Genomic DNA, 21,652 nt, shown 5'->3' on the forward strand with positions numbered 1-21,652 from the left:
TACTCCTAATCCAATAATTGACTTGTTGTGCGCTCTAAATCCAAAAAAAGTAAACTCGAAAAAGAAAATCTAAGTCAGGAATTCGGTGTTGCTTACAAAATCCCTAATCGTTTTCCAAACCACACACCTATGTATGTCGGTTCATGTCTGGTATTGTTTCTTCACCTAAGTCCCGGTGTCTGTTTGCCGCGAAATACTCCAACGTCTCATCATCTTCCCCGCATGCCCTACACATGCTATGACTTGCCGCACCGATTTTGCATAAGTTAATCCTATGTGTCCCGTTATGAAAGTGAATACTATACTGACCTCTTACTTACTTTCTTTCAGTAATAGCATCGTCTTCTCACAATCCGGTTCTCCCCATAGGATTTTCACCGCCCTACCTACGGTTTCGCCATTTCACGGAGTTACAAGCGCGTTCGTCGCCCACGCCCTTTACTATTACCGCGTCGAACCGAAAGGTTTGGGGGTAACCAAGTTTATTGACGGCAGTCCTCCGTCCTTCACTGCCAAATCATCTACTCTTTCATTCCCTCTTACTCCACTGTGGTCTGGCACGCAAACGATGTGGATCGTAGCATCCTCAAAGAAGGCGTCAAAATCCTTCTTACACTCCTTAATACTCTTTGTGAACTCGCCGCCTAGGTTGTTATTTCCCTGGTGGGCATTTTACCGTCCGTAAAGACACCTCTGCGCTACGGTGGCCTCAAGGTTAGCATGTCCGGCTATGACGCTGAACGCCTGGGTTCGAATTCTGGCGAGACCATCAGTAAAAAAATTTTCAGCGGTGGTTTTCCCCTCCTAATGCTGGCAACATTTGTTGCCCCTTATCATTGAGCCTAAAACTTGAATCGGACTGCACTCATTGATATGTGAGAAGTTCGCCCCTGTTCCTTAGTGGAATGTTCATGGGCAAAATTTGCATTTGCAGAGAAATTCACACTCATCGTCCCCTCGGTAACAGCACACCACCTCACTCATTACGTAAAACAGATCTCAGTTCCTGGGTGTCCCCAGGCCCACTCTGGCCTCTAGCTTTGTAGCATGATCTCCCATCTGTGTTGCATGATCTCCCAGATGACAATACCAGAAGTCCGTCAATTCAGAGCAATACCAGAGTTCGTTCAATGTCATTATTTTCAATCGAAGTTTTCTATCGTCGCCTAGATTATACCGCGATGGTATGACCTGCTTCCATCCTCAATCCATTCTCCCATCGCCTTGGGTCTCATAGCCGCAGTGGCTGCCTCTCACTTAATCTGTATGTCTTTGGGTCGGATATCTAGAATAGTCTCCAGTGGTCTGGTGTGCGTGGTCCTCATGGTCCCCCTATGCCATGACAACATATTCACTGAACCAGTTGTAAGATCCTTACGTTGCATTTTATCTCTATCGAAGTCCACTCAACTACTAAGGCGTATGTAGGCTTTGGTTTAATCCCCCTACTGTAGAGTCAGTGTACTATCCGAGGATTCAGGCCCCATTTTGAGCCTCTGGCCCGTCTATATAGTGTCCAAAATCTGTGAGCCTTCTAGGTACGCTTCTGAATGTAACATTTCCAATTCAGTTTCCAGTTTCCAAGACCACTCCTAAGTATTTGACCAGGTCAGATATCAAAGTCGTTTTTTTACGAAACGAGGAGCGTCAAATTGGCCCAACTTGAATAGAAGTGGCGATAAAATGCCGCGTGCCTTATGCCACTTTCTGCCTTATATTAATGTCATGGGACCCACAAATTATCCACCCGTTCCTTAGCAAATTGTTTATTCAGTCTCAAAGGACCCGAGCCACCCGGTGCTGGAATGGATCAGTGTATCGGTCCGCACATTGTCCGGTTTGGGTATAAATACCACTCTTGCCTCCTACCTGCAAGTCCTAGGCACGCTGTGAAAATATTGGCCACATGAGGCGCCAGCCTCCTTCTGTAGTAACACCGGATATATTCCATCAGGTCCGGGTGATTTAAATGGTTGGAAGCTCTTCAAGGCTTCCTTTATCATAAATTCCGAAATATTGAGTTGCCCAAAAAGTAATTGCGGATTTTTTAAAAGAAAATAAATGCATTTTTAAAAAAACTTAGAATGAACTTTAATCAAATATACTTTTTTTACACTTTTTTTCTATAGCAAGCTTAAAGTAACAGCTGATAACTTACAGAGTCACAAGCTGTGAAAAAATTTGTCAACGCCGACTATACGAAAAACCCGCAATTAGTTTTTGGGCAACCCAATAATACGCCTTCGATCAATCTTATTATTCCAAGATTCCGGTGTCTCAGTGAGTTCCGTCGTATTGTGTGGAAAATGCGTTTTCATTAAACATCTCCACATAGGTTAGGTTTAAGTGGCAGTCTGCCATCAGACTCACTTAGACGTTTTCATCCATTGTGATACCACAGGAACAGAAGAAGGAAGATGCCTTCTAGTTCATACCCTTGAACCATCCAGATCGCTTTAAAAAGCCCAACAACTTGCGAATGTTCACATCCGCTAAATAAGACAGATTCTCAAAGAAATGAGAACCTTAAGTGAAACTCCTTCTAACCGCAAGTGCGGGACACACACACAGAAGGTGTTCTATAGTCTCTTCTTCTTCGATGTCCTCACAGCTTCTGCAAAAGTCGTTACTGGCAACCATCAGTCTGTCAGCATGTTTTCCGATTAGACAGTGATCTGTCATGACGGACACAATGACTGAGACGTCTGTTCTAGCCAATGACAGCAAAGCAGTAGACCTCTTCAAGTCTAGATGAGGCCACATAGTTTTGGAATGCTCACAGCCCCCTCTTTACGACCATCTATCATTCGTTGTCCTTCGGGCCTGGTCCTGAAAACTTAGCATACATGTCGCTAGAGGCATACCCACAGATTCCAGTTTCCCTGGAATGTGTAGGGTATTTCGTAGTCTCGCAAGCTCGCCCGCTTTACAAGTCCCTGAGATATCTCTATGGCCCGGCACCCAGAACAGGTGAATTTTGAACTGTTGAGGCATCACGCTGAGAGATCTGCAACAGTCGATGGCGGTTTTTATGTTCAGAAATACACGGATTTAATGGCTGTCTGATGACATTAAATCATAGCCATTCCACCACTTCCTTAATTCCAAGGATCTCCGCCTGGTACACACTGCAGTGGTTGGGTAACATTTTCGATATAGCCAGTTGTAGATATTTAGAGTACATCCCAAAGCCCACTTGGTCGTTAAGTTTGGAACCATCCGTATAGAAGTCTATGTAACATCTGTTACCATGGATATCGTAGTTCCATCCGGTTCTATCAGGAATGGTGGTACAGTACTTTTTTATCTAAAAATGGCTCAGGTAGTTTGTAATCCACACTGCCTGGTATCAAGGATAACACAGTGTCCGTAGCCGCCACATGACCAATGCGAAAGCTCCCTTAACCTCACGGCAGTGGTCACTGCAATTTGGGTAGCCACAATGTCCAGAGGCATAAGATGTAGCATTAAATTCAGTTCGTCAGATGGTGTCGTCCTCAGTGCGGCTGTGATGCACTAACTAACAGTCTGGACTTTTGAAGCGCTGTCCACCAGACCACAACACCATATAACATTATAGGTCTGACAACTGCTGTATATACCCAATGCATGACTCGCGGTCTAAAACCCCAACTTTTGCCAATGGTTCTCTTGCATCACATCCCCACATGTTATCCGTTGTTTCAGCTCTCACTCCCATGTCGTCTACTAGTTTCAATTTGGACATGGGTTTTTAAGAGAAACTTTTTCATCTTAGCGGCGCCATTAACCTATCGACCTGTTCACAAAAAAGCCTCCAGGAGGCATGTTTTGCCACTCTTATGATGTTATTGTATTCTTTAAGCCGACGTGCTCCGTTATAAAGTCTGCGGATCTCTTTTCCAATATTCCGAAACTCCCGAGTCACCATAGTCTTCTCATTATTGATAAGGTCGGTGATGGTCTCGTCCGTTCGAAATCAGTTACTGACAAACTTAAACCTCTCAGTGTGTTTTTTCCATGACATAGCCCATGGGTGATACAAATATTCTACACAAAAAAGCAAGGTGTTAGACCATCACAAGTCCAGGTTACTGCATTAATGTTCATCATCGCACATGGAGGTGTCAGCATAAGCGCAAAGAGCAAAAGGGGTCAATGAATTTAAAACAAAGGGAAAATGGTTAGGCTAATGGGTCTCAGCCAGGTCAAACCCTGTGAGAGTCTCCCGTAGTATCTATGGCAATCGATACGTTTCTCTTTCGATATTGTGCAAAGAGCTTCCCTGACCATGCGGCAGACTAATAGGCTAAACACCATTTAAAAATGAATTGCAAAGAACTTATTCATTTGGCAGAAGTTCCAAATCTTGATATTGATATTATATGCTTGTCACTTGGGAAATCCAAGTATTATATTTAGATTTCACATGGGCATGGCAATTATTGAGTTTTAGCAACCGAACACCACTTATATATATTTGCACGTACGCCCCGGGTTTATTAGCATTCGAGTGCTTTGATTATGGGAACAAAACACAAGACCACACCAAAATGATAACCTTTCGATTTAATGATCTCGATAGTAGCAGTACTCATAAAATGATCAATAATCGCCGCAAACTTGAAAATTATTTTTGGCGAATCATTATCGATAACCATAAAGGACATGTATAAGGTGGCACATCTAGCCCCATATAAATGAAGCGGTATACTGTTATTAAACAGAATGTAATTTTCCCTCCCTTCTTTCTATCATTTCTTTTCTACGATTTTGAAACGTAACCTTTTCATGAATCACCCTTTATATGAATGACTTCATATTAAACTCTTTATTATATGTGAAGTGTGCACGCGTAAATTCAATTGAGTTCTTAGGATTTCCTTTGTTTTCATATCAGTTGAATTATTTTTGGAATAATTACGCAGAATATATAGCGCAATATTTAGATTTCCATTTTTTTTTTTCAAATAATTTTTTTCGCACAAAGTTCAGTTCAGTGAAATTCCCATGACAGATAGAATTTCTTTAAAAAGAATCTTGAAAATGGAAGAGATTTTTTTTAAGTTTACTATCACAAAAATTAGAATAAAGGTCAAAATCTCTATAGAAACACACTTACCATGCGCCACATTGTTAATACAATCCAGATAACAAGTTCCCTGTTCATCAAACATATATTGACCCTGACCCCGCACAATCTTAAGTGGATCGGAGCGATAGAACAGTTGACAGGCTTGTCTGAAATGAAATAAGACACCATAAATTAATTTTATGATCTTTAAGCCATTGAAAAAGACGCCAAATTAATTTTTGCTCGTCAAAAAAAAAACTAAAATTATTTCAGAAATACAAATCCATTTGTTGAACTTAATTTAATGAGTCAATTTTCGAACTTCTATATTTGATATTTATGAATTTTTTTCCTATTTTATCCCTCGATGAGAGATCTTATACTTGATGTTAATGAAGTTTTACCTAAAATGGTAGTGCAAGAGATCAGCAACTTCGCATTCTTAAATTATAAAAACATCGATCCTTCTTGTAAAAATAAAAAAAAAAATATTCTGAAAAAGGGACAGCAAATGTAAGGTCCATAATTTGCTAATCTTTACCTGACATTTCAGAAGTCTTTCCATTAGAGAAGGTGCAATATGCTTATTAGAAATGTAGAAGATCAACAATTCCGCATTAGTGCGATGGACAATACCAAAAGATAAAGCGTTGTATTGCACTGTGAAACAAAATTCCACTTTTCCAAAAATAACAGGAAAGAAAGAAGAGACAAAAAGAAACACGTGTCGGCTTTGTGAAAGTTTACATCGTAGAGTTACCGTACTAGAGGGGAAATTTACCCCCTTCTGGAAATTTTTCTAATTTTTCGAGGACTTCTCGTAATCCTTTCATTTCAGGTGTACAGTGTATTCGGCAATATTATTGACAAGACTGCGACCATTATTCTTGTGGAAAATTTTAACCCTCAAGCGACTCACAAAAGGTGACTTTAAGGTCCCTCTTTAAAAAATGTTAAAAGCTCCTTCATAACGTGGCTGGTCAAAATATTATACAAAATGGTCGTTAAACTCTACCATAAATCTCCGAATACACAAAAACCAAAAACTTAACCTAAAACTTAGCCAATAATCAGTAAAACTGTGAAGTACATTTTAAGGTTAAATCTGTACATTTTCTATTCAGAAAAACATCTTTCTAAAAATTTTCAATTGGAATTTAATTGAATATCAAATCGTTTTAAAAAACAAGTAAAAATGCTGTTAAGTTCGACCGGGACGAACTTTGGATACCCACCACCTCGGGTATATATGTAAACCACCTTTCGTCAAAATCCGGTGAAAATGCATACCTTATGCCCCATAGCAGCTATATCGGAATATGTTCCGATTTGGACCAAATACTAATAAGTACAAGTCATTGCTCAATTGTGTATGACAAAATATTGCTCTTTTTAGTAGCTATATCTAAAAATAACGATCTGAACCATATACAACATGGATGTCGAAAAGCCTAACATAAGTCAATGTGTCAAATTTCAGTGAAATCGGATTATAAATGCGCCTTTTTTGGGGCCAAGACATTAAATCGAGATATCGGTCTATATGGAAGCTATATCCAAATATGGACCGATTTCGGCAAAGTTGCAGAAAAATTTCGAAGAGCCTAAAACAACTCACTGTCCCAAATTTCAGCGACATCGGGCAATAAGTGCGCCTTTTATGGGCCCAAACCTGATCTAAATTGAAGAAGGATGTCGAAGGGCCTAACACAAAACACTGTCCCGGACATGGCTAGATCGACTTAGAATGTCAAGATGATCAAAAATATATATGCATACTTTATAGGGCCATAAATCAATATTTCAAGGCGTTACAAACCGAATGACTAGATAAGTATACCACTCATCCTACGGTGGTGGGTATAACAAAATTTGGTAACTTAATTTGGGTTGGGGTGCCTACGGGGGCACCCTTGATGTTTCAACCATATGAACTAGCAGGCATCTTCCTTCTTCTGTCCCTGTGACATCACAATGGTCGTTAAAGTCTTAGTGAGTCTTATTGCAGACTGTCCTTAAACCTAACCTTACCTAACTTAACCCAGCAATACTCATTAGAAATATGGCGTGCTGTCTATAGACAGAGGGACATTGTTTGATCGACTTTAAATGTCATCACGTTCGAGAACCATGGGGTCTTATATCAAAATTTCGAGGCACTATAAACGGAAAAGAAAGACCCATCAGGTGACACCGCGTAATGTTCAGTGTCTATTGATTAGATGAAAGAACAACCCAGATAGGTCGGCACTTTGCCAAGTTAAAGCCACTCGTTACATTGTATCCATTAAATCATACGTAAAAACCCCCTTCGGTTTACTTAATAATCGGCAAGAGAGTGGTATATGTTATGGTTTGATAGTTTTCGCTGTTGGCTTTTTCGGTTATATAAAATCAATGTCAAGTTGGTAAAATATCTTCACATTTTAAGATATGAGAAAAGTTTTATTTGTTTATTTGAAGATTCTAACCTAAAGCCTTTTTCGGTACACCCTTGCACTGCTGTTGGAGGCTATGTGACCTGTTATAAACACTTGGAATATGCAACTTCTTTTATACAGCATGCCAGCAGCGCAGGTAAAATTTATTTCAGGCATATAGGGCGGAAACATGTCCTCATCATAGTGGAAGTTCCTTATTGAAAATAAACGATTCTGAAATAGAAGTCAACAAACATTAAAGCTCATTCAATTGTTGAGTATGTATCTGCATACCTTGCTAATGGGACACTTTTTCGGAAGATTTGTAACAAATTTCCTAACATTCTGCACCACACCCATAAATAAAAGATTATTTTTTCCAAAAGAATTTTCCAAAAACTTGCAACCATCATTAATGGTGATATTGAATAGAGTAGAGCGTTTCCCATTCGAACGAATGACCATTGCCCAATTGAAAATGCTTAAATCATAGAAATCTCTCAAAAACTCTACTGATCCATTAATTTTCATACGCTTATTGTGATCGATCAATTTTAAATCCACTTTAGCTAAATTTGAATCATATTCATATCTCATGTTATCGATTTCCATGACAAACGTACGCTGAGTATGAGATCGAAAAATGAAAATTAATTGGATTTAAAAGTAATTTGTAAAAAAACACATACCGAACAGATTGCAGTCTGCAATGCATAGAATGAAATGACCAATACTAATAACAATTTAATGGAGAACATTGTCAAATGGAAACCTTTCTGATTTATAGTCTACTAAAGACTGAATGGAATTCATTCTACAAACTTTTGTGCCAAAACATATAATTATAGATTGATCAAAATAATTATGGCTTAAAATGTCAGCAATGAGCAATAAAATTTGGCTGTAGAAGAGATAAAATCATAAATATGATCAAACATAAAGCCATGACCTCTTATTAACTATTTTGTAGTTTTTGTCTATAAAAAGAAATCGTTTGTCTATAAAAATAGAAATGTTGAAACATATAACCCATTTGGTCCAGCCGAACTTTTTTGATAGGGCAACGCCCCTATTTTTACAACCGGATCAGGGAAAAGGTTATAGATATAACTTTTGTGACGAGCAGTGACTCGGTAAAAGTTTTGGGACGTCTCCACCCAGTGCTCCTTTTCGGATCATGATAGAATATGTTTTTAGGCCGAGCACGAAATAGGGAAGAGGAGACCCTACAGAAAACCAAGGAAGACCGACTGGATGAAGTTCAAGGAACAGATGTAGAAGCTGGGTCCCCCTAATATGCCTTTGGAGGATGCAAGGGTATTGGATACTGCAGTAGATCTTGTCAAGAGATGTCTGTCCATTCAAAAAGAGATGTCTCGAACGAGTAACGCCGCGTAAAACCAGTAGAGTAGAAGAACACAGACAGAGAGCTAACAGAGAACACGACAGAGAGCTGGGACGAATAAGTTTAACAAGTCTTTGATCAATTTTGCAGAACAATATATTGGTCTTTTTGCAAGCCATATCCAAATATAGACCGATCTGAACCATATACGACACGGATGTCCAAAAGCCTAACATAAGTCACTGTGTCAAATTTGAACAAAATCGGATTATAAATGTGCCTTTTAAGGGGCCAAGCGTTTAAATCGAATTATCGGTCTATATAGCAGCTATATCCAAATCTGAACCGATCTTGGTCAAATTCCAGAAAGATGTCGAAGAGCCTAACACAACTCACTGTCCCTAATTTCGGCGAAATTGGACAATAAATACGCCTTTTATGGGCCCAAGACCTTAAATCAAGTGATCGGTCTATATGGCAGCTATATCGAAATCTGGACCAATTTGGGCCAAAATGCAGAAATTTGTCAAAGAGCCTAACACAACTCACTGTTTCAAATTTCGGCAAAATCAAACAATAAATGCGCCTTTTATGGGTCCAAGACCTTAAATCGAGAGATCGGTCTATATGGCAGCTATATTGAAATCTGGACCGAACTGGGCCAAATAAAAGAAGGATATCTAAGGGCCTGACACAACTCACTGTCAGAAATTTTGGCATAATCGAGCAATAAATAACCCACCCAACCACATTTTGAAGGATTTGAAAGATTAGGATAGTGTGTTGGTAAGTAGTACAAAATTTCTGACTTTCACCGTGGTCAGTACTTGCAGCACAACTTTCAATAAAAATATAAGAGGCAGATTTAGATTTTGAATAAATGTGTGGGGTGACGCACCCACATCCCCAAATAAAATCCTGGCTACGTCCCTGGTACCCATCATTTATGAATATATTTTTAAAATTTAGTAAATATGTCCATAGTATCACTGCGTCTGATGATATAGAATTCAAAATAGAACAACAAATTCTCAATTGAAAAAAAAAATCACACAAATAAGTTTTGTGTCGTCATCAAAATTTTGGATTATCAGTAGCAGGTAAGTCTATGGCCGTTTACCAACAACGTTGTTGTCGGGTCGCATATATTTTATGCATTATTATTATTATTTTTGTTTATTATTTCATTTGCAAAGAACTCTGTCACAACAAAGGTCGATAGAATTTATTTAAAAACGATAATCATATAGATTACCTAGCCGATAATGAGGCAACCTCATACGACCAGCAAAAGTAAATTAAGGAAAGCCATCGCAGTGAATTATAGTAACCGATATTTGTGTACAGCTGTATATTTATGAATTTTTTTTCATTCTAACTTAAACACACGAGTAATTTTTATCAAAGCATTTTTTTTCTGTGCGAACATATTGTAGAAGAAATAAAATTTAAACAAAGAACAGACAAGAAAAACATAATAATTGTCAACTGTCTTAGGCGGGACTATTTGGAAGGAAAATATGAACCATTTAAAAAAAGCAACAACGGCAACAAATGAGAAGGTAAAAGTCGGAAAGACCCCCCCATGCTAACACCTCTCGTGTTATATATATAAACACATATATGTATATTTCTTTGTGCTATTTTCCTTAATTGTTTTGAAAAAGTTCTGAGTGTCAAAACAGAACATGGATTCGTTACCTTAGTCTCCCCCGGTGTGTTACGGCCTTATTCACATAACTTAGTGTATATCTGAAATAGGTTTATTTGGCAAAGGTATTTCCTTTATAGAACTGCCAATAAAACTGTTTTAAGGTTTCATAACGTTTTGTGCATAAGGCCATTACTATTTTATTATAATTTTTGTTGAATTTGTAAAACACCTTTCGTCAAAATCCGATGTAAAATGCATACCTTATGCCCCATAGCAGCTATATCGAAATATGTTCCGATTGAGACCAAATATAACAATATATTGGCCTTTTTAGTAGCTATATCTAAAAATAAACCGATCTGAACCATATAAGACACGGATGTCGAAAAGCCTAACATAAGTAAATGTGTCAAATTTCAGTGAAATCGGATTATAAATGCGCCTTTTATGGGGCCAAGACTTTAGAACGAGATATCGGTCCAAATCTGGACCGATCTGAGTCAAATTGCAAAAATATGTCGAGGGGCCTAACACAACTCACTGTTCCAAATTTCTGCCAAATCGAACAATAAATTCGCCTCTTATGGGCCCAAAACCTTAAATCGAGAGATCGGTCTATATGGCAGCTATATTCAAATCTGGACCAATCTGAGCCAAATTCAAGAAGGCTATCGAAGGGCCTAACACAGCTCACTGTCCCAAATTTCGTCGACATCGGACAATAAATGTGGCTTTTATGGGCCCAAAACCTTAAATCGAGAGATCGGCCTATATGACACCTATATCCAAATCTGCACCGATCTGAGCCAAATTGAAGATGCATGTCGAAGTGCCTAACACAACTCACTGTCCCAAATTTCGTCGACATCGGACAATAAATGTGGCTTTTATTGACCAAAAAACTTAAATCGAGAGATCGGTCTATATGGCAGCTATATGCAAATCTGGGCCGATCTGTGCCATATTGCAGAAGTATGTCGAAGGCCCCAACACAACTCATAGTCCCAAATTTTGGCGCCATCGGAAAATAAATGTGGCTTTTATGGGCCCAAAACCTTAAATCGAGATATCGGTATATATGGCAGCTATATCCAAATCTGGACCGACCTGAGTCAAATTGAACATGAATGTCGACGGGCCTAATACAACTCACTGTTCCAAATTTCGGCCAAATCCGACAATAAATGGGCTTTTTATGAGCCTAAAACCCTAAATCGGCGGATCGGTCTATATGGCAGCTATATGCAAATCTTTTTCGATCTAGGCCATATTGCAGAAATATGTCGAGGGACTTAACTTAACTCATTGTCCCAAATTTCGGCGACATCGGACAATAAATGCGCCTTTTATGGAACCAAAACCTAAAATCGTGAGATCGGTCTATATGGCAGAGATATGCAAATCTTTTTCGATCTAGGCCAAATTGCAAAACAATGTCAAGGGGCTTAACTTAACTCAAATTTTGGCGACATCGGACAGTAAATGCGCCTTTTATGGGCCCAAAATCTTAAATTGAGATATCGGTCTATATGGCAGCTATATCCAAATCTGGACCGATCTGGGCCAAATCAAAGAAGGATGTCAAAGAGCCTAACACAACTCACAGTCCCAAATTTCGGCGACATCGGTCAATTAGTGTGGCTTTTATGGGCCTAAGACCCTAAATCAGCGGATCGGTCTATAAGGGGAATATATCAAGATATAGTCCGATATAGCCCATCTTCGAACTTAACCTGCTTATGGACAAGAAAAGAATATGTGCAAAGTTTCAATTCAATATCTCTACCCTCCACCATAGGATGGGGGTATACTAATTTCGTCATTCTGTTTGTAACACCTCGAAATAGGCGTCCAAGAATCTATAAAGTATATATATAGGGTTGCCCAAAAAGTAATTGCGGATTTTCCATATAGTCGGCGTTGACAAATTGTTTCACAGCTTGTGACTCTGTAATTGCATTCTTTCTTCTGTCAGTTATCAGCTGTTACTTTTAGCTTGCTTTAGAAAAAAAGTGTTAAGAAATATATTTGATTAAAGTTCATTCTAAGTTTTATTAAAAATGCATTTACTTTCTTTTAAAAAATCCGCAATTACTTTTTGGGCAACCCAATACATATTCTTGATCGTCATGATATTTTAAGTCCATCTAGCCATGTCCGTCCGTCCGTCTGTCCAGCCGTCCGCCTGTCTGCCGAAAGCACACTAACTTTCGAAGGAATAAAGCTAGCCGCTTGAAATTTTGCAAAACTACTTTTTATTAGTGTAGGTCGGTTGGGATTGTAATTGGGCCAAATCGGTACGTGTTTTGATATAGCTGCCATATAAACCGATCTTGCGTCTTGACTTCTTGAGCCTCTAGAGGGCGCATTTCTCATCCGATTTGGCTGAAATTTTGCACAAGGTGTTTTGTTATGACTTCCAACAACTATGTTAAGTACGACGCAAATCGGTACATAACCTAATATAGCTGCCATATAAACCGATCCGGGATATTGACTTCTTGAGCCTCTAGAGAGCGAAATTCTAATCCGATTTGGCAGAAATTTTGTACAATGGCTTCTCCCATGATCTTCAACAACCGTGTTCAATATGGTCTTAACCAATCTATAGCTTGATACAGCTCCCATATAAACCGATTTCCCGATTTTGCTTCTTGAGCCCTTACAAGGCGTAATTCTTATCCGAATGCACCGAAATATTACACAATGACTTCTACAATGTTCAGCATTGAATTCATTTATGGTCTGAATCGCACTGTAATTTGATATAGCTCGAATAGCATAACAGTTCTTATTCATTATTCTTTGTTTGCCTAAAAAGAGATACCGCACAAAGAACTCTCCATAGTGGAGGGTGTATAAGATTCGGCCCGGCCGAATTTAGCACGCTTTTACGTGTTAAAGACTGTAGCATGGTTTCAACAGACAGACGGACGGACATTGCTAGTTCGTTTTAGATTTTTACGCTGATCAAGAATATACATACTTTCTAAGGTCGGAAATGGATATTTCAGTGTGTTGCAAACGGAATGACACAATGAATATACCCCATTCTTCGGTGGTGGGTATACAAATCTGTTGCCAAGTGGTGTATATAACAATAATCTCAAACTCTATTAAATTCAGAAGAACTATTGAATCAGTGGCTTCGAACATAATATGGATTGTTATAAAAGGTGGTCGTAGACACACTGACAATGCTGAATGCATTTGACATTCGAATCACAATAATGTAACACATATCAAATCACAATAGCACATGGACATTCTACATGATACAACGGCAATGTTGAATGAATTTCTATCGTTCGAGGCAATATTACAACATTTACTCATATACTTTTAAATGGTCTGGATGTAAAGGCCTAGTTATGATTTCCTTTTCCCTTAAAATTAATTAAAAAAACTATTAAAAAATTAAATCGAAACAAAAGGTATGTTTTATATACCACCAAAAGCAACACTTTCCCCACCCACAGGAACTATTGTCCCCATTTCTATTTTCATATCTCAAAAGATGATTCTCAAAACAATTTTTTTTCTAAGTTTGAGTAGACATCTCTTCTCTATCTAGTACGCAGGTACAAACAGAGAAGATGCTGGCAGACAGGTACAAATAGAGAAGATGGGGGCAGCCAGAGTTGCCACGAGCACAGTTTTATCCTATCAAAATGTTCTCAAACATAAAAACAAGAATTTCATCTGGTATTAAATTCTATGCTTCGCATGAAAATTAACATTTTTCTCTATGCTTCTTTATAAATAAAATTTGAAGCAAGAAATACTCTGATTTCCATTAACGCCGAATAGATAAAAAAATACCCAAGAAATTCTAGCTCGGGTTCAGAAAGAGGTAAACTTAAACAATTTTGATTGTCGAAATTAAAACAAAAAACAAGTAAAAGCGTGCTAAGTTCGGCCGGGCCGAAACTTAAGAACCCACCACCATGGATTGTGCTAAAAATTTATACAAAATAAATTTTGTTGAAGGGAATAATTTAATTCTACATAAAAAACTTCGTAAAACCAGCAAAATTAAAACTTCTAGGAACCAAACAAGAATGATCGAGAACCAGTTTAAATAGGAGCTATATCATGTTATAGATTGATTTGGACTGTACTTGGAACAGTTATTGGACGTCGTAACAGAACACCGCCAAATCGGACAAAAATGCGGCTTGTAAGAGCTCAAGAAGTCAAATCGGGAGATCGGTTTATATGGGAGCTATATTAGGTTCTGGACCGATTCCAATCGTAGTTGGCACAGTTAATGTAGGTCACAACAGAACCCTGTGTGCAAAGTTTCAGCCAAATCGGACAAAAATTGCGGCCTCCAGGAGCTCAAAAAGTAAAATCGGCAGATCGGTTTATATGGGAGCTATATCAGGTTATAGACCGATTTAAATCGTACTTGGCACAGTTGTTGGAAGTGACACCAAAACACCACGTACAATTTTTCAGTCAAATCGGACAAGAAAATGATCGATCAATGAATAATATGATCTGAATCGATCAATAGCTTGATACATCTCCCTGAGTTAGTAGCACCGATTTCCCGATTTTGCTTCTTGAGCCCCTACAAGGCGCAATTCTTATCCGAATGGACTAAAATATTCCACAATAACTTCTACAATGTTTAGCATTCAATTCATTTATGGTCCGAATCGAACTATAACTTGATTTAGCTTCAATAACATAACAGTTCTTATTCAATATTCTTTGTTTGCCTAAAAAGAGATACCGCGTAAAGAACTCGAGAAATGAGATCCATGGTTGAGGGGATATAAGATTCGGCCCAGCCGAACTTAGCACGCTTTTACTTGTTGCAATTGCTGTGTTGTGTATGGTTGGCCTTTTATTTAAACCTTTTCATTTGTTCGGCTCGTTCTACTTGTTTTAAATTTTTTTCTTAATTTGATTTTTTAATAGAACATTTGTACTTTATTTTCTTAATTTCAATTTAGTTATATTTATTGTTAATTTTTCAATGCTTTGTTTTCATAAAATTTTTGCATTTATTTTAGTTTTGTTTTTAAATTGAAAATTTACTTCCTCACTATGCCAAGAATTACGACAACAAATTTTGAAAGAATTAAACCAAATGATGGCAACACTGATGCTGTCAGTGGCCAAATGGCAACGAACTATTCAACGCGCACTAACAAATTTGTCAGCTGTGTACGAGTAATAAAATTTACACATTTCCGAGATGTTCTCCGACCTTTTTTTTTGCCATACAGCCAACACTTGGCAACGACCTTGGCAAAGGGATACCAAACACTTAGAACTAACCAAAAACAACAAAATGACCTTGGGGATGCGGCATCCTTGTTACGTGGACTTTAAGAAATGACAAAATTATCGAAATGTACATACCTACATATACACATCTAATTTTATACATAAACACTTATATCGCTTATATGTTTATTATACAAAGTTTTATAACAATTTTCATTTTCGGGAACATAAAAATAAAGTCTTGGTTTTTTTTTCTATTCGTTTTCCGGCAGCTGATTGGTTTAAAAATACGTTTTTTGGCGTCCGTTACTTACCCAATATGCTTGTTTCTCAATTTGATGGTTTCCGATTTGCACAGTTTTTCATTGCTGGCAGATTCTAATTGCTCGCGTGGGAAAGGCATTTTCAAGCTCTTAGACGGTGGTTTCTTTTACTTTAATATGTAAATTAGTTGTTAACAAATTTAAAACTTCTTCTTTCTATTAAATGCACTTTACAAAAACAATATTTTTCTAAATACCGCCGCGCTATACTTGTTGTGCAGTAGGAGTGAGTTAGTAGCACAACTAAAGCTCGAGTGAGCGTTGTTTATGTTTGAAAATCGTCAGAACGAATGACAAACTTAATGAATGTGTTGTTGCTTTTTATAACAATTCACAGAGTCGTGCATAGCTTAAGTCTTACGCCTTGCCGCCAAACAAAATAGAAAATCTTCAACGGCGTTGTTTCTGTGGGTCAAATGAACGGCAAAAGAGCCACAAGAGCACACACACAAGTACACTTGTTGTGAGTGTAAGAAGAACACTGAACGGTAATTGTGGAAGCAAACTTAGCAGTTGGTGAGAGGATTGTAATCTTGTAATATAATTATTTCTCTCTCCCTCTCTCTCTCTCTTGGGCAGTCAATACACACAGATACATTTCCCCTCTTTTTTTATTATCTCACCTTTGTTGGCTGTGGTCATCATTTGATTTGACCATTTGGTACATTGATAAGCTAAACTAAGAAGAAATCCATGCTAAATGATTATCTTCTTAGTTTAGCTTATTTATTTGGTAAAATTTACATATTTTTGAACAATCTTTTAGTGTGAATTTCTTAATTAAATGGAAAGTTCATATTCGGAAATAATTTCTTTTAATGATTGTAAATGCAACGTATTAGGGCGTCCTGGCACTTTGGCCAATTTTCATTGCAAATATATTTTTATACCCTCCACCATAGGATAGAGGTATACTAATTTCGTCATTCTTTTTGTAACACCTCGAAATATTCGTCTAAGACTCCATAAAGAAGATATATTCGATTGTCATGACATTTTAAGTCGATTTAGCCATGTTCGTCCGCCTGTCTGTCGAAGGCACGCAAACTTTCGAAGGAGTAAAGCTATCCGCTTGAAATTTTGCACAAATACTTCTTATTAGTGTAGGTCGGCTGGGATTGTAAATGGGCTACATCGGTCCATGTTTTGATATAGCTGCCATATAAACCGACCTGGAATCTTGAGTTCATGAGCCACTAGAGGACACAATCCTTATCCGCTTTGGCTAAAATTTTGCATGAGGTGTTTTGTTATGATTTCCAACAACTGTGATGGGTATGGTTCAAATCGGTTCATAACCTGACATAGCTGTCATATATATTATCCTTTCTGGGGTCTTGAATTCTTGAGCCTCTAGAGGGCGCAATTCCTATCCGATTTGGCTGAAATTTTGCATGAGGTGTTTTGTTATGATTTCCAACAACAGTGTTGGGTGTGGTTCAAATCGGTTCATAACCTGATATAGCTGTCATATAATCCGATCTGGGGTCTTGACTTCTTGAACCTCTAGATGGCGCATTTTCTATCCGATTTGGCTGAAATTTTGCATGACGTGTTTTGTTATGATTTCCCATAACTATTCCAGGTAGGGTTCAAATCAGTCCATAATCTGATATAGATGCCATATAAAGCGATCTTGAATCTGGACTTCTTGACCCACTAGAGGGCGCAATTCCTCTCTTATTTGGCTGAAATTTTGCATGTGTTTTGTTATGACTTCCAACAACTGATATAGCTGCCACTGAGCCTCAAGAAGGCCTAATTATTATCCGATTTTGCTGAAAATTTGTACAACGACTTCTTCCATGACCACCAACATACGTGTCAAATATGGTCTGAATTGGTCTTTAGCCTGATACAGCTCCCCTATAAACCGATCTCCCGATTTTACTTTTTGAGCCCCTTTCTTATTCGATTTGGCTGAAATTTTTCACATCTACTTCTACTGTGGTCTCCAACATTCAATTCAATTAGCAAAGCAATTCTTTTATGCGAGCTATACCAGGTTATAGACCGATTTGGACCAAACTAAGCAAAGTTGTTGAAAGAAATATCCGAACACTACATGCAAAATTTCCAAATCGGATAAAGATTGGGGCTTCCAGGGGCTCGAGAAGTTAAATCAGGAGATCTATTTATATGGGAGCTATATCTAAATCGAAACCGATATGGCCCATTTGTAATCTCCAACGACCTACATCAGTTTTAAGTATCTGTGCAAAATTTCAAGCGGCTGTATTACGCGTTCGACCGCTATCGTGTTTTTACAGACGGACGGACATGGCTGGATCGTCTCAGAACCTCAAGGCGATCAAGAATATATACATATCCTTTTGGGGTCTTAGACGTATATTTTGAGGTGTTACAAACGGAATGACCAGATTAGTATACCCCCATCCTATGGTGGTGGGTACAAAAAATTGCAGTTGTTGCGTATTTTTGGAGCATTTCTTTGGATACGAGCCTTTTTTGAAGCGATTGACAAATTGTGTGGGATCCCAAGCGAACAAATTTTAAATGTACATGCAATATTATATGTATGCTGGTTCCACTAATGGCACTATTGTTGAGTTAATCCACGTCGAAAATTGTTAAAAATAATCTCACGATTTTATTCCATTTTTTGGGCGAGATGAATCTTTTAAGTTACTGTAAACAACACAAATGGCGCTCGTATGTCAAAACGTTCTGAGTACGCATAACCTTAATGCCGAAATTTAAAAGGCAATCCTCGTTTGGAGGCCACCGTAGCGCAGAGGTTAGCATGTCCACCTATGACGCTGAACGCCTGGGTTCGAGACCATCAAAAAAATGTTCAGCGGTGGTTTTCCCCTCCTAATGCTGGCAACATTTGTGAAGTACTATGCCATGTAAAACTTCTCTCTAAAGAGGTGTCGTACTGCAGCATGCCGTTCGGACTCGGCTTTAAAAAGGCGGCCCCTTATCATTGAGCTTAAAAATTGAATCGGACTGCACTCATTGATATGTGAGAAGTTTGCCCCCATTCCTTAGTGGAATGTTCATGGGCAAAATTTGCATTTGCAATCCTCGTTTACTAAATGGCTGGAAAATCTATCATGAAAATGGTTACAAACAAATAAAACACTCTTATTGAAGTTTGTTTTTATTTTTTATTTAGATCTTTTTTTACTTTAAAGATTTTTATTTTTTTTTTTATTTATTAGTTTTTTTTTGCCTGAAATATATCTATATTTTTATATGTTTTATATTATTTATATTTATTTTTTTATGTTTTTTTATTATGTAGAATAAGTTTATTAGTACAATTTTTTTGTGTGTATAATTATAAGTTGTATATATATATTATTTTATATATATATCTCTATGTATAATATACGTATTTAATAGAATAGTTGTATGTTATATCTATGATAAAATTAAAAAACAATAAGCCCAAAAATATATAGTATGTATTTATATATGATTGTGTGGTAATATATAAATTAAAAGTAAAATTAATTCATTTTTTGCCACCAATATATAAAATAGTGTTTAATTAAATGTTTTATTTTTTTTTTTATTTTTAACTTGAGGTATATAATTCTTACTCAATAAAGTGAGCAGTGCTTGAAAGAGAAAAATGCTTCCAAAGGTTACAAAAACAAAAGGATTGTTAAACGATAACAGATTGTTTTCATTTTCATATGTCAAACCATGTTAAATGAGGTACAAAGGAAATTTTTAAAAGAAATTCCTTGTTTTTTTTCCTTTATTTTACAGTGACGAACAAAGCTGTAATAGATAAATATTTTCCATTGACATTGTGTGCGTTGGAAAAACTTCTCTATAGATATACAAATATTTTCTCTGATAGAAAACAAACAAAAACTGCAAAATTTCCGTTGTTAGAGAGATAAAATCTGTGATCTTCATATCCATTTGGAATGAATTGACAGAAAATTTTAAACAAAAATCCAAATTTTCCCATGAACATATTTTGGAGAACAGCGGAAAGACTTGTCACTTAAGTTTTTAGCTCAATGATAAGCGATTTCCTTTATAAAGTCATATTCGGGCGAAATGTCACTGAGCAACACAGCGGTTGTTCTTACACAACTCCAAACCTTAGGAAGCGTGTACAAATTTTCCATTAATTTTGCAGTCGTAATTCTGTTACGACTTTAAAATCCTGGCTGGCTACATTTGTGAGGTATCTTGCCATGTTAAAACTTCTCTACCAAATGGCGTGGCTGTGCCGCACGCCGTTCGGACTCGGCATAAAAAAGTAGGTCCCATATCTTTGAGCTAAAACTTGATTAGGACCAGTAGTTTCTGCAAGGTTCTTACCAAAATTGGTAGGATTTTATTCCCTTAATAGGTTGGTAGCCTCACCTTAATTTTTGGAAGATTTTTCCAACATATACGATGCAAATTTTGGCCATGAATATTTCACTAAGGAACAGGGGCAAACTTCTCACCTATCAATGAGTGCAGTCCGATTCAATTTTAAGCTCCTTTTTATAGCCGAGTCCGAACGGCGTGCCACTGTGCGACACCTCTTTGGAGAGAAGTTTTACATGGCATAGTACCTCACAGATGTTGCCAGCATTAAGAGAGGAAAACCACCGCTGAAAATTTTTTCTGATGGTTTCGCCAGGATTCGAACCCCGGCGTTCAGCGTCAATGGGCGACCATGCTAACTTCTGCGCTACGGTGGTCTATTCGATACAAAGAAAAGCGTGACAAAATCGGCCGGACCGAATCTTATGTACTCGCCACCATGGATCGCATTTGGCAAGTTCTTTGAATGACAATTTCAAATAGAAAAAAACCAGTAATAAAAAAACACCACCTCCAAAATTTCAGGCCCAATCGAGTAAAAATGTCACTGAGCAACACAACGGTTGTTCCTATACAACACCAAACCTTAGGAAGCGTGTATAAATTTTCCAAAAAGTATTCCATTAAGAAACAAGGAATACTTCTCTCATAGCAATGAAATCAGTCCAATTAAAGTTTCAACTCAATGATACAGCAACGGTGTAAAATTACAAATTTTCGAATGCCACACCCCATTAAGGATCAGTGGGGATTATTCTCTCATATTAATGAAAGCTTTCCAATGCAAGCTTAAACTCAATTAAAAGAGACCTTAATTTTTATTGCCTACTTTGAACGGCTTACCGCAGAGCGGCACCACTTGTAGAGACTCATTACCTAAGGTAAATACCTCAGAAGTGTTGCCAGCACTAGGAAGAGATAATTATCGCTGAAATTTTTCTTCTCGCAGGGGTTTAAAGCCATAAATATCTACTCAAACAGCCAGACAGCCATTAAATCTCTTTTTATTGTCTACTTTGAACGGCTTACCGCAGAGCGGCACCACTTGTAGAGACTCATTACCTAAGGTAAATACCTCAGAAGTGTTGCCAGCACTAGGAAGAGATAATTATCGCTGAAATTTTTCTTCTCGCAGGGGTTTAAAGCCATAAATATCTACTCAAACAGCCAGACAGCCATTAAATCTGTGGGGAAAATATTTCTGAATTCAAAAACCTTCTTCGACTATCGCAGATCTCTCAATGAGATGGCCGAAGAGTTCAAAATTTACCTGTTCTGGGTGCCGGGCCACAGAAATATCCCAGGGCATTGCAA

The 21,652-nt window shown here is 37.7% G+C and overlaps 1 protein-coding gene across 1 annotated transcript in view; it reads right to left on the bottom strand.

Annotated features, from left to right (window-relative positions):
* Positions 1–16,336, bottom strand: part of LOC106092798 (alanine--glyoxylate aminotransferase 2-like) — a 41,278-nt gene extending 24,942 nt beyond the window's left edge. The window contains exons 1-2 of the mRNA XM_013259724.2: positions 16,028–16,336; positions 5,102–5,220 (exon numbers count right to left, since the gene is read on the bottom strand). Coding sequence (XP_013115178.1) covers positions 5,102–5,220; positions 16,028–16,116 — 208 coding nt within the window. The 5' untranslated portion in view covers positions 16,117–16,336. The remainder of the gene's footprint in view (positions 1–5,101; positions 5,221–16,027) is intronic.
* Positions 16,337–21,652: the final 5,316 nt, after the last annotated feature.

The sequence above is a fragment of the Stomoxys calcitrans genome, chromosome 4 (assembly GCF_963082655.1).
Source record: "Stomoxys calcitrans chromosome 4, idStoCalc2.1, whole genome shotgun sequence".
NCBI lineage: Eukaryota > Metazoa > Arthropoda > Insecta > Diptera > Muscidae > Stomoxys > Stomoxys calcitrans.